The sequence below is a fragment of the Oratosquilla oratoria genome, chromosome 4 (genome assembly GCF_046742065.1).
Source record: "Oratosquilla oratoria isolate Oo_2021 chromosome 4, ASM4674206v1, whole genome shotgun sequence".
NCBI lineage: Eukaryota > Metazoa > Arthropoda > Malacostraca > Stomatopoda > Squillidae > Oratosquilla > Oratosquilla oratoria.
The window spans coordinates 79,269,365-79,282,660 of record NC_134780.1 but is presented as its reverse complement, the minus strand read 5'-3'; the positions used below and the strand labels follow the sequence as shown (position 1 = coordinate 79,282,660).

Here is a 13,296-nt window from a genome sequence, read left to right as displayed (position 1 = left end):
GGAATAATTATTTTGTAAGAAGCTTTTGGAGCCACACAAGTGGCCCGAAAGAGCTGCAAATTGCCAACCACTGACCTATACCCAAAGTAACAATCTTTATCTAATTATGTTTCCCACTATAGTAACTACATTGAGCACTTAGTCATTTGTTTTGAGCCAGCACCCATTGTATTGATTCCATAGGACCTTCCTCATTCTCCCTGATTAATGACAAATAGAAAACAGTGCTCTACTTTTTGGAATAGATATCTCATAGTGATTGTAGTCTACATAGTAGCAGCCAGTTTTATTCAACAGATTACATTACCACACTGAGGTGATGAAGACTGGCTCACTGAACATCTTCAGTGTAGATACACCTGCAAGGAATTTTATTCAAACTTCAAATAATTTTTTTTTCAGTAAAGAAGACATCACTATATTAATGAGATAAACAATTATTGACAAAAAATGTCTTCAGTATTTCCTCCTCACATACTGATTAATGATCACATTCTTCATGTGAAATAAAAATACTAAGGCCCCATCAACTGATGAGTTTGAAGATGAATTATAATGTAAAACTATGTAACCTCATCAGAAATGCAGTACACTGCATAGATTTTGAGGTAGCTGCAGGACAGTTGTATTCTCAGGATCTAAACCCAAGATGAAAGAATTCATCACATTAGGACCCTGTTCAGGTTGGGGTTTAGCTCCCAGTTGAATAAAGCTTGGCATTTCCCATTATAAAATCTATATTGTGAAACACTACTGAAGAGGTCAACATACATCTATCCTTTTTTCCCACTTGAATTCCTTTTTAACTTTTCTTATATTTTGTGATATAATGCTTACTACTACCTTCCACTATCACCTTCATAGGTGGTAATCATTATGAAATTATTGAAGCCAATTCCTTTGTAAGGGTGCATGTGGTACCCAGGTTTGGTTTATGGATCTGTGAATCTCAAGAACTAAAAACGAGATAGATCTAAAAGATATATCATACTACTGGCACAAATAGTATGAAAAGGTTAATATACTTGCTTAAACTAAAAACTTATATGGATCCATTGAGGTTTCACTAAATATTTCTGAAGATTAACATTGATATTAAGAAAAGGGACCAAAGTTGTGGTCTTATAATGCAGATATGTAATTTCTGGTTTGTTAAAGTATATAGAGTATGTACAGATATTTACTCTTCTTTAATGTTTAGGTAGCTGTTTTTTACACCATTTTGTGTTTCTTCTTTTTTGTTCATCAAGTTTGCACTGAGAAAATGTGTGAAAAAATTACTAATGAAGTTATTTGAGAGCATCACTGCTGATCTGCATGGATTTTATAGATTTTCATAGTGAAGCTAATGTAAAACTGCCTACATTTTATTTATCTCCATTCTGTTTCCTGAGCATAATAGATTTTTAAGCTTATATTTTATTTGTCCTTTCTAGACATTTTTATACATTTGTTCTTAACATTCATCATACTACCAGTGTTCACTTTGTAGTTATATGTCACTCATACTTTGAATATTTTATCATTATTATACCTTCTACTGTAATGCACTGTAGTATATCACCATCACATACAAAACACTAAACACTTAATCATATACTGTCCCACCCGAGCTATACATAGACAATACAACATTTCTTCCTTAAGTGACTAATGGGGCAGTCCACTGGCTGTTGCGACTCACTTGGGAGCTGTGGGTGTCCTACAAGAAATATTTGGTGCAGTGTATTGGTTGATTGTGCTGTAGTGCTGCTCAATGTATTCAATCTAGGGAGGTAAGGGAGCATCTTCCCCCTCCATGTAGATCCAATACTGCTGAAGAGCTCATGATATATAATCCTGTCCTCACAAACTTGAGCATGGTATTGAAATGCTTATGTAATATTTTCTATTTTTGATCTATCTCTTAATTCTTGTAACCTTTTTTTACTCATACATATTTTTGTAACTAGCATATTCTACAGATTCATTGGGTAAGAAATGTCAACCTCTTTGATCCAATGAACTTATTCTGTTTAATGTCACTACAATTGCATTCCATTGAGAAGGAATTCCATTACTGAAGGGCTTAATTCCGTCATCATACTTCCATGTTCCTGAATGATAATTTCCCCTCTTTAATGCACCATATTAGTCGTCCTGTTGGGACATGCTATGGGTACCTGCACAAAGTGGCCCTCCTAGTGGCTTATCTCCAAACCTCATCAATATCCTCAAATTCATCTTGAGTTGCAGCCCAGGGTGTTGGCACTCTGTCTTTGGACCAGGCCCAAGATCTCTCTTTTTCTCTCCCCATAAACTTCCACTATTTCACCACCACTATTTCACATAAATAGTTAACATTTCAAATGTGCCAAGGGGGAGACATGATACATGTGAGATGCCAGTGCCATGTGATCCCCTTCAATCTGGGATAAGTCCTTTTACTGAATAAAGTTGTTTAAACATCAGTAAGAATGAATTCTTTTTAGTATTCTAGCATGTTAAGAACTTGTTTGTGCTTTGCATATACTTCTGAACCCAGTCTTGTTAAATTCCATTCACAGTTTGTAAATATTTTGACTCAAACTTTTCCTCCTGCCATCTTATTTACCATTCTACATCTCAAGGTTTATCATTATTAAGGATGTAGGGTACTTCATTGCCACTTAACTAATTACTTTCTATTGCATTTTGTCATGCATGGCCCACTGAAAACTACTGGTATGTTGAATTCCCATCTAAACTCCTTATGGAGACCCCAGTATACAGTCATTTTGTAGGGTTAACACTTCTGAATTCAATTACTGTATTCTAATGTAACCTTCAGAGCCCCATTGTATTAATGGAACTTAATTTATATAAATATCTTTCATTGTGAGATCTAATTTATAGAAATTTTATTGTCAACACATAATTAACCAAGGAAAGGAGTTTTGAGGTTGAATGTATACCTCAATTATGTTCATTTTATTGCATTGTGTTGCTAAAGCCCTTTTGTTAAAATCTGTTGCATGTTGTATGTTTTTCACTAATGTATCATACTAAGATAAGGACAGGTGTCACAGGCCTCAGTTATATGATTCTTTTATGCTTCCTTCCATGTTGCAGAACATCAACACAGCTCATCATGCTCACAGTGCTCTGCTCCTTGCCCTAAAGTCCTACCGTGCTAGGCTGCATCACCAAGAGGAACTCTCCCTTCGTATTCAGTCCTCCAGGGTAGAGTCGCAAGAACAGAAAGAAGAAGAAAAGAAGGGTGGGGATAAGGATTGTTTACAATCTATTAGGAGCATGCGAGCTGCAATTCGTTCTGAGCTTGCACACATGGAACACCTACTGGAAAATCCACTCCCCACAACAATGAATCCAAGCTGTTTACATCAGGTGCTTTGCCAGGTAAAGTATGGTGTCTCATTATATGTTATTATAACTGCCTACCTAATCAAGTCTTCCTGGGCAGAGATAGATGTACTTGGCACTATACATTTGGGTTGCCTTCATTGTTATTGTAGGCATGACTGTTTATTGCTGCAGTAAGGACAGTTGAAGCTGCTGCTATGCACACACAAGTTTATTTACCATCAATCAAGTCAACAAAACATTGTACTTAATTAGTTATGATTCATCTACATCAAGATATAACTAGTAACATCTTTACAATTATGGCAAACAACACTGAATTAAGAGGCACAAGGTATGCATAGTAAAATTGTTTGAGTCACTGCAATTACATGCACTTAATTTCCTGAAATGACATGGGTGAGAACTATGTGGGTACCAGTCATTAACTGTCCTTTTCATGGTTGGGTTGTTTATGATTTACAGTTTTCTTCCATGATAGATGGAGATATGAACAAAAGCTAAACAAAATAAAGTGTGTGGGAAAAGGAGGTCAGTAAGAGATGGAAATTAAATCACATATGTATATTTCTTAGGTGGCCATCAAGCAGTTTTGGCAAAAGTTAACCTGTATATTCTCACAAGTTTAGTGCCCATCATATTTCATGCCTTTGGAACAGCTGTTCCCATATATATTTTTTTTTACTTTTACTAAGGAATATTCATCAGAAAGAAACAACTATACACTTAGTTTGTTTAAAAATTGATATTTATAATATAGAAATCTTTATCTAGATTCACTTTCCTTTCATCAAATGCATTGGATGTGTTGGTATAGAGTGAAACTAAGTTGAAAGGGAGGGACAAGTTTGAGTTTGGGAGTGTAGTTGGAAGGGTGTCAGGAGTGAAGAGAGGACAAGGGAGCAAGGGAGAGAAGGGGTGGCTATACTAGTAAGTGAAGAGATAGGTAAATGTATGGCAGAGTGGAAGGAGGTTTCTTTAAGGTTAATGTGGATGAAGGTGAGATTGGGAAGAGAGATGTGGGTTTTTGTAAGTGCACATGGGCCTGGTAACAAGAAGAGTGTAGAGGAAAGGGAGTTTTTTTTGGATAGATTTAAATAAGTGCATAGGGGGTTTAGGGAAAAATGTCAATTTAGTGGTATTGGGAGATCTTAATGCTAAGGTAGGTAATGAATCAATAGATGGAGTGGTTGGGAAGTGTGGAGTTCCAGGAAAAAATTGTAGTGGAGAGTTGATGGTGGAGATGTGTTTAGAGAGCTGATTATTGCAAATACAGTGTTTAAGAAGAAAGTCAAGCATAAGTACACATTAGAGAGGATGGTGGATGGAAGGGTGGTAGATAGGGCATTAATGGACTACATAGTGGTAACCAGGAGAATAATAGGATGAGTTAAGGATGTACATGTTCTAAGAGGAGAAAGTGAGGGAATATCAGATGAGTTTTTGGTGGAAGGTAAGTTGAGAGGGAAGGATAGATGGAGAAGGAGTGAAAGGACAGAAGGTATGGAGGTGCTTAGAGTAAACTGCTTAAATGAGAAAGGAGGAGGAGAACAAGTACTGAGAGAGTGGGAGGGAGTGAAGGATAGAGTAGAACTAGGAGTGGAGGAGGAATGGGGATGGTTCAAGGAAGGAGTCACAAGGTGTGCAAAGTTAGTGTGTGGAACAAGGAGGATGGGAGGAAATAGAAGGAAGGGTAGTGAGTGGTGGGATGAGGAAGCAAAGAAGGTGGTAGAAGAGAAGAGGAGGTGAATGGGAGTGGAGTATATGGGGATGGAAAGGGTAGGAAATAGCCATTGGCATATGGTATGGTATGGTAAGATTCAGAACAGATGAGTGACTACAAGTTTATTATGAGGGAAGTCTTAGCTCATGAAATATAATTAACATGTTTGTCTTTTCAAAGACAGGAGGAGCCAAGATAAGAGAGAGGAAGGGGGTGGGTGGAAGTGGAGTATGCAAGGATGGAATGGGTGGGAGCAGTTTTTATGCCTTTGTTTTTTGGTTACCTCCCTTGTAAGGGGAAAAACCCTTTGGTATATCTATGTATATATGTATGTATGTATATATAAATATGTATATATATATATATATATATATATATATATATAGTATATGTATGTATATATATATACATATATATATATATATATATATATATATGTATGTTATAATCATATTTTTGAATTTTATTTTAGCACTTTTTGTGAATTAAAATTATATATGCCTTTTTCTTTTTGGCTACCTTCCTTGTAAGGGGGAAAAAGCCTTGGTATATGTATGTATGTGAAATTATATCATTAATTTGCATTTCATTTATTTAGCCCATAACATAGAGGTTTTATTTACAGATGGCCAGTTTGATATGGCACCAGGTGGAGCTGTGCCAGGATCTAGAAGCTATCACAGGTGGCACCCCCAGTGTTTCTGGCCCTCGCATCGTATATCCCCCATCCCCACCTTCATCAAATTACCACACATGCTCATCCCTGCCTCCACAAGATGAGTCAATGTTCATCAGTCACAGTGCATTTTCACAAGGACAGGGGCATCGGAATTTAACTCTACAGTTAGATCATAATACATCTCAAGTCACTTCCCCAGAAATAAGTATAGGTACCCCATCTCTTTCACATCACGACGCCTCTCCAACTTCATCATATATCACCTCATTGTCCCAACAATCACATTACTCTCTTCCTACTGTACACAATCCTGCAGCAAATACACAGCCGGTGTATACCAGTGTAGGCTCCTCTATTAGTTCAGTATCGGGAGATTTTGCAAGACCGCGTGCAACAGAAACACCAGGAGACACTCCTTCAGAAGCACCTTCTAGTATAAAGGAGCAGGTAGGGTTGTTAAAACAACTTTTCAAGACCATTTATTTTTGTTATAAACTTAATACTTGTACCATGACTGTCCTGTCATGTGTGTGTATATATATATATATATATATATATATATATATATATATATATATATATATATATATATATATATATATATATATATATATATATATATATATATATATATATATATACAGGTACTCCTCGTTTAACGACCTACTCGGTTAACGACAACTCGGAGTAATGACGGGCTTTATGACATTCGTTTAACATAAATCTCCCGAAGTTATGACGTCGTGTACGATAATTAAGTTGGCTGAGGCAAATTTGTATGATGTTATAAATGAACTTGTACGGTGGATATTAGCTGTGAGGTAAAGTGTTCTGAAGCTTAGGTCTACATTACCATCCTGCAAGCTGAGAAAACTACCTGGGGTACAGTATATACCGGTAGTGTTAAATTTTTAGTTTCGACTAAGGGCGCAATATAGCAATAGAAAATTAATTATTAATTTTGTAAATTATAATGTATCAATGTAATATGCAATTTTGTGAGCGGAAAAAAAAGGTGCTAAAACAAATTTCGTAAGTAACGAAGTCATGTCGGACGAATGGTACATCATGTTTGTTATGATAGATGCCGATGTCGAAGAAATAAAAGGATGATGAATCCGTCTAACCTAAACTAAACTAACCTAACCTGTGTTTGATAAATCATTACCTGCAAATTAAATGTCATCCGGCTCGTCCTTGTGAGAGACGTTGGCAGACGACAAGATGGCGTCCCGATCCTATGCTACCGACTTCGTTCATTAGCATATTTTCTTGTAGCATGGTATTTTTTACTTTCATTTCTGCCCACAAAATTGCATATTACGTTGATACATTTTAATTTACAAAATTAATAATTAAATTTCTATTGCTATATTGCGCCCATGGTCGAAACTAAAAAAATACCCCGATATTCAATATGGAATGTCAGCATACGCGGATTTGGTCATATACGGTAATTTCAGGAACCTAACCACCATAAATAAACAGTAAATAAAGCTTTAATGTACTGTATAAAAGAGGGAAAATACACAAAAATAAAGATACATGTATTGCTGGACATTGTACATACAGTACATGTATGTATATGTATAAACTTTCGCTTAACGACCAATTCGGTTAACAACGGCGCACTGGTCCCAATTGTCGTCATTAAACGAGGAGTACCTGTATATGTATACAAAACTTAATGAAGTAGGAGTAGGTACATGCCTTTGACTTGGCTACCCCTTTATAAGGGGAAAAATCTCTCGATATATATTCAGATGCATATATATATATATATATATCTATATATATATGTATGTATATATATATGTATATATATATATATATATATATATATATATATACATATATATGGACATATATATATATATTATATATATATATATATATATATATATATATATATACACACTCCTCTGAAGAAGCTATTGTAAGCGAAACCGGTCAGGAATAAACTCGATAATCAGATAAAGACCCGTGTTTCCCCCTCCACCTTTCCCATAATTTGTCCCAATGTCTCTACATATGTATATATATATATATGTATATATATATATATATATATATATATATATATATATATATATATATATATATATATATATATATATATATATATATATATGAACATTTTAGAAGTTCTGCCAAGGGATTCGAACCCTGACCTGTGCGTGCATAATCATGAAGTAAAGACACTAGCATGATTAGTATGGGACACTGGTAAAACAAGAGGACACAAAAAAAAAACTGAAAAAAAGATAATTATAGAAAAAACTTGAAAAGGAACAGTTTCCCACACAGAGCGATTAATACATGGAACAAATTAGACAACAAAACAGTATGTGCAAACACTATACAAGATTTTAAGATAAAACTTGATGTGGAGAGATACAAAGACGGGTCACCACGAGCATAGCTCCCCTCCCGTATATTACAACTAGGTAAATACAACTTGGTAAATACAGGTCAGGGTTCAAATCCCTTGGCAGGGCTTCTAAAATGTTGAATCTGTCTTAAACGTATATATATATATGGGGCAGAAACATGGAACATAAGAGAGGAAGAGAGAAGGAGTATGAATGTGTTTGAGATGAGGTGTCTGAGAAGTATGATTGGGGTTACTAGGCTGGATAGAGTAAGAAATGAGGAGGTGAGGAGGAGAACAGGGATGGTAAGGGAGTTGAGAGATAGGGTGGATGAAAGAGTATTGGGATGGTTTGGACACATTGAAAGAATGAGTGAAGAAAGACTAGTAAAAGAGCTATGGAAGGCAGATGTGGAGGGAGTGAACATGAGGGGTGACCTAGGATGAGATGGATGGATGGGGTGAAAGGGGCATTGGGGAAGAGTTGAATGTCTGTTGAGGAAGGACAGGAGAGGACAGAAGACAGAGGTGAATGGAGAATGGTTGTATATGGATGATGTGATGCATGAGGTGGAATGGATGGGGGGTGAGGTAGTATGTGTGAGAAAAATTTGACGCAGCCCAAAAGGATTTCTCCCTGTCTTCTCCTTTTCTGCATGAGGGGATGGAGAGGGGGTTCACCGTTTTAATGAAGTGGCCTTGCTGTGAATGTGCTGTGGCTTGCGACACTGCTTCTGACCCAGGGCAGTGGACAAGATGCAGGGATGACCCATCATCCATAAAGTGCCAAGATGAGAGGGAGGGTAGAGGGTGGAGGGGAGTGGAGTGTATTAGGGATGGAATGGGTGGGAATGGTTTTTATGCCTTTTTTTTTTTTTTTTTTGCTACCTTCCTGATAAGGAGGAAAAAGCCTTGGTATATGTATTTACCTAGTTGTATTTACCTAGTTGTATTTTACGGGAAGGGGAGCTATGCTCGTGGGGTCCCGTCTTCATATCTCATTTTATCTAAACTATTTTTAAATTCATGTATTGTTTTTGCACACACCACTTTCTCATCTAACTTGTTCCAACTGTCTATTGCTCTGTGAGGAAAGCTGTTCTTTTTCAAATCTCTTCTATAGTTGTCTTTTTTTATTTTCTTTCCGTGTCCTCTTGTATTTCTGTCATCCCATTTTATCAGATTCTCTCTATCAGTAATTTCTATGCCTTTCATGATTCTGTAAATAGCTATCAAATCTCCTCTCTCTCTTCTTTGCTCTAGTGTCTGTAGTTTAAGTTTTTGTAGTCTCTCTTCATATGATAGTTTTGAGAGTGTTGGTGCCAGTTTTGTAATTGCTCTTTGTATTCTTTCAAGTTTTTTTATACATTTTTTTGTACTTGGTGACCATATCGTTGCTGCATATTCCAATCTTGGTCTTATCAGGGTGATTAGGATTTTCCTCACCATTTCTTCATCCAGGTATGTAAATGCCACTTTGATTGTTCTTATTAAATTAAAAGTTTCTCCAAAAATCTTATTTATATGTTTCTCAGGTGACATATTATTCATAACAATGACTCCCAGGTCCTTCTCATTTTCTACTCTTTTTATTCCTTCTTTTCCCAAATTATATGATCCTGTTATTCTGTTTTTGCTTTTTCCAAATTCCATTATACTACACTTTTTTGTATTGAACTCCATCTCCCACTTCCTACTCCATTCTTGTACTTTATTTAGATCTCTCTGTAGTGATTCACAATCTTCTTCAGTTTTCACTCTTTTCAGTAGTTTTGCATCATCTGCAAAGAAGCTCATATAGCTTTCAATTCCTTCATCCATATCATTAATATATATAGCAAACATTATTGGGGCCAGAACTGTTCCCTGCGGGACACCGCTTATTACTTCATTCCATTTTGAGTGCTGATCTCTTATCACTACTCTCATTTTTCTTTCTTGCAAAAAGTCTTCCATCCAATTTAGCAATTTACCTTGTATTCCTCCTTCATATTCTAATTTCTTAAGCAACTTCTTATGTGGTACTTTGTCAAAAGCTTTTTTTAGGTCTAGAAATGCACAATCAGCCCATCCATCTCTTTCTTGTATTATATCTATTAGCCTTGAATAGAAACATATTAAATTGGTGACGCATGATCGTCCTTGTCTGAATCCAAATTGCCTTGGATTTAGTACGTTGTTTTTTTCCAAGTATTTTACCCATCTACTTTTGATAATTCTTTCACATATTTTTGCTATTGTACTTGTTAGAGAGACTGGTCTATAGTTGGTAGGTTCTTCTTTATTTCCTCCTTTATATATAGGTACTATATTTGCTTTTTTCCAATCTTCTGGAACTTTTCCTTCTTTTAAGGAACTGCTTATTATGCTATGTATTTTGTCTGCCAGTTCATTCCTGCATTCTTTCAGAATCCAGTTTGCTATTTCATCTGGCCCATGCGATTTTCTGACATCAAAATTACCCAAGTGTGTCAATATTTCATTCTTTGTTACTTCTATTTCTTCCATAGGGGGGACTTTTTCCTTCCACTCAATCTCTTCAGGTTGTATATTTTCCCTTGTAAACACTGATTTAAAATGTTTGTTCATAATTTCTGCCATTTCCATTTCCTCAGTGTATTCAACTCCTCCTTGTCTTAATTTCTCCAAGTCTTGTTTGTTTTTCAGTTTATTGTTTACAAATCTGTAGAATAGTTTTGGTTGATCTTTACACTTTTCTATAACATCTTTTTCATATTTTCTTTTTTCCTCTCTGCACTTTTGTACATATTCATTTCTATAACCAGTATATATTTTCCATTTTTCAGGTCTTCTGTCTTTTTTCCATCTGGTCCAGGCTTTGTCTCTTTTGTCTTTTAACTCCCTACAACTTTTGTTGTACCAGCATTTTACATATTCTTTTTCTTGTTTTTGTCTTGGGACATACTTTTCCACTCCTTTTTTGTAAATTTTTGTCAAAATATTCCATTTCTCTTCCACTAATGTTTCTTCTTTGTATATTTCTTCCCAGTTTTCTTGTTGGAAGAATTCTCTTATTTTATCAAAGTTTGTTTTTTCATACATCATTCTTCCTTTTCTATATTGTTCATTTCTTTTCATATATTTTTCTTCATTAAGTTCCAGTTCAATCAATATGTGGTCACTTTTACCTATTGGTGTTTTATATTCAATCTTGTCCACTATTCTAGGTTCAGATGTAATTATTAAGTCTAGCCTCGATGGTTCTTCTTCATTTCTATACCTAGTGTTCTCTTGTATCCATTGTGTCATTGAATGGTCAGTAATCATCTCAAGTAGAGCATTTCCCCATGAGTCATCACCACTCTTTACTGTCATTTCTTCCCAGCAGATTTCTTTGCAATTAAAGTCGCCCATCATAACTATTCTTCCTCCGTCTTCCATTATTTTAGTTAATGCTCTCTTTGTGTCCTCTAACATACTTTTATGTTCACTCTCCTCCCATGAGGCTGTTTTCGGAGGCACATAATTGATCACAAATTTTCTGCTCTTCTTATCTCGGTCTTCCACTTCTATCATAATCATCTCTACTGTATTCTTTCCATATATGACACCTTTCACGTTTATATCCTTCTTAGTCAGGAACATAACTCCACCCCCTTGTTTTTTCTCTCTGTTTCTAATCCAATAATTGTATGTATCATGTCCTACACTGTTGGGTGGTAGTGGGCCTTTTAATTTTGTTTCTACAATTCCCATTATGTCCTGTTCTTTTTCTTTCAAATAATCATTCAGTTCATTCAATCCTGTTATCAATCCATCTATATTTGTGTAAGACACTCTTAGTTTTCTGCCACTTCCATTGTGTTCTCTGTTTCCCTTATGTTTTTCTTTAGTATGTCGAACTTCTTTATTTTCATGTTCACTACTCTCCAATAGAATCTCTCTTTCTCTGACTCCGTTCTTTCCTCGTTTTTTGTCTTAGCTTCAATTCTTTTCTGCTTTTCTGCCTCTCTTTCCTCCTTATTCATTTCTCTTTTTATCCATACCTTTTTATATTGATCATTTGTTGCTAGTTTCCCTGTCTTGGATAGAATTTTCTCTGCCGTTGTTTGTGACCTGAATTTAATCTTAATTGGTCTGGTCTTATCTGTACTATATTTTCCGAGTCTGAATTTTTCCTCAATTTCCTTTATAATTTCTGGTTCATCTTCCTGGACTAATTTTAATAAACTGCTTACTCTTTCATTTTCCTCCTTGATTCTTGCGGTTCTATCTGGGTTATGTTTCTCTTCCATTCCTAATATAATTATACATTTCTTTTTGTCAGCTAATTCTCTTACTATATTCTCCTTCTGTCTCATCACTTTAATAACTGAGTCTTCATTATGTTCTTTCAATTGCTGTTTGACTATGTCAGTGAATGAAACCTTATTCCCTTCTTGAGTTATTCTCCAATTTTTAGCTTCTGTAGCTATTTTCTCACTGTTTTCATTACTATTCTTCTTCAATTTCTCATTCTCCTCCTTTACATTTCTTAACTGTCTTTTTAGGTCCTCTACTTCTTCAGTTAAGTTTCTGTTAGCCTTCTCTAGTTGTTCCAACCTTTCAATTCTCTGGAAAATGGAGTCTACATTACCTAACTTACGTTCCAAGTCCTCGATCACCTTATCAACTCTCTCCTCTAGTCTTATCAGTCGGGGGGGGGTTGTGTCCCCCCCACCCTCTTTAAATCCCTGGAACATATTCTCGTCACTTTCTACTGTATTGCTCCTCTCTATACTTCTAATCTTTACATTTTTATTTGCCATTTCGTCATCACTGAGCTGGTCCGGTGGTCGTTTCATGTTGACCTTACGCCCGTCTGCCTGGGCCAAGTCCTCCACATCCTCATTTCCTTCCATTTCCCCAGCAATCCCTCCCCTTCTCCTCTTTTCCTACTTACCTACTGCCCCACGAGCAATTTCCCCCCACCCTGCAAATACAAAAAGGTACTTCTCTTTGCGTTGGGATCCACAATCGGCACTTTTCTTCAGAACGTTCTTCAAGCCGTCCGTTCGTTGAAAGTGTGTGTGTGTGTGTGTGTATATATATATATATATATATATATATGTATATATATGTATATATATATATATATATATATATATATGTATATATATGTATATATATATATATGTATATATATATTTTTTAGGACGTATTTTAATATGTTAGCATTAT

At 35.6% G+C, this 13,296-nt stretch overlaps 1 protein-coding gene across 1 annotated transcript in view; it reads left to right on the top strand.

The window, feature by feature from the left end:
* Nucleotides 1-13,296, top strand: part of LOC143024941 (uncharacterized) — a 208,071-nt gene that overhangs the window by 194,182 nt on the left and 593 nt on the right. The window contains exons 12-13 of the mRNA XM_076184447.1: nucleotides 3,091-3,378; nucleotides 5,691-6,191. Of these exons, the coding sequence (XP_076040562.1) occupies nucleotides 3,091-3,378; nucleotides 5,691-6,191 (789 nt within the window). The remainder of the gene's footprint in view (nucleotides 1-3,090; nucleotides 3,379-5,690; nucleotides 6,192-13,296) is intronic.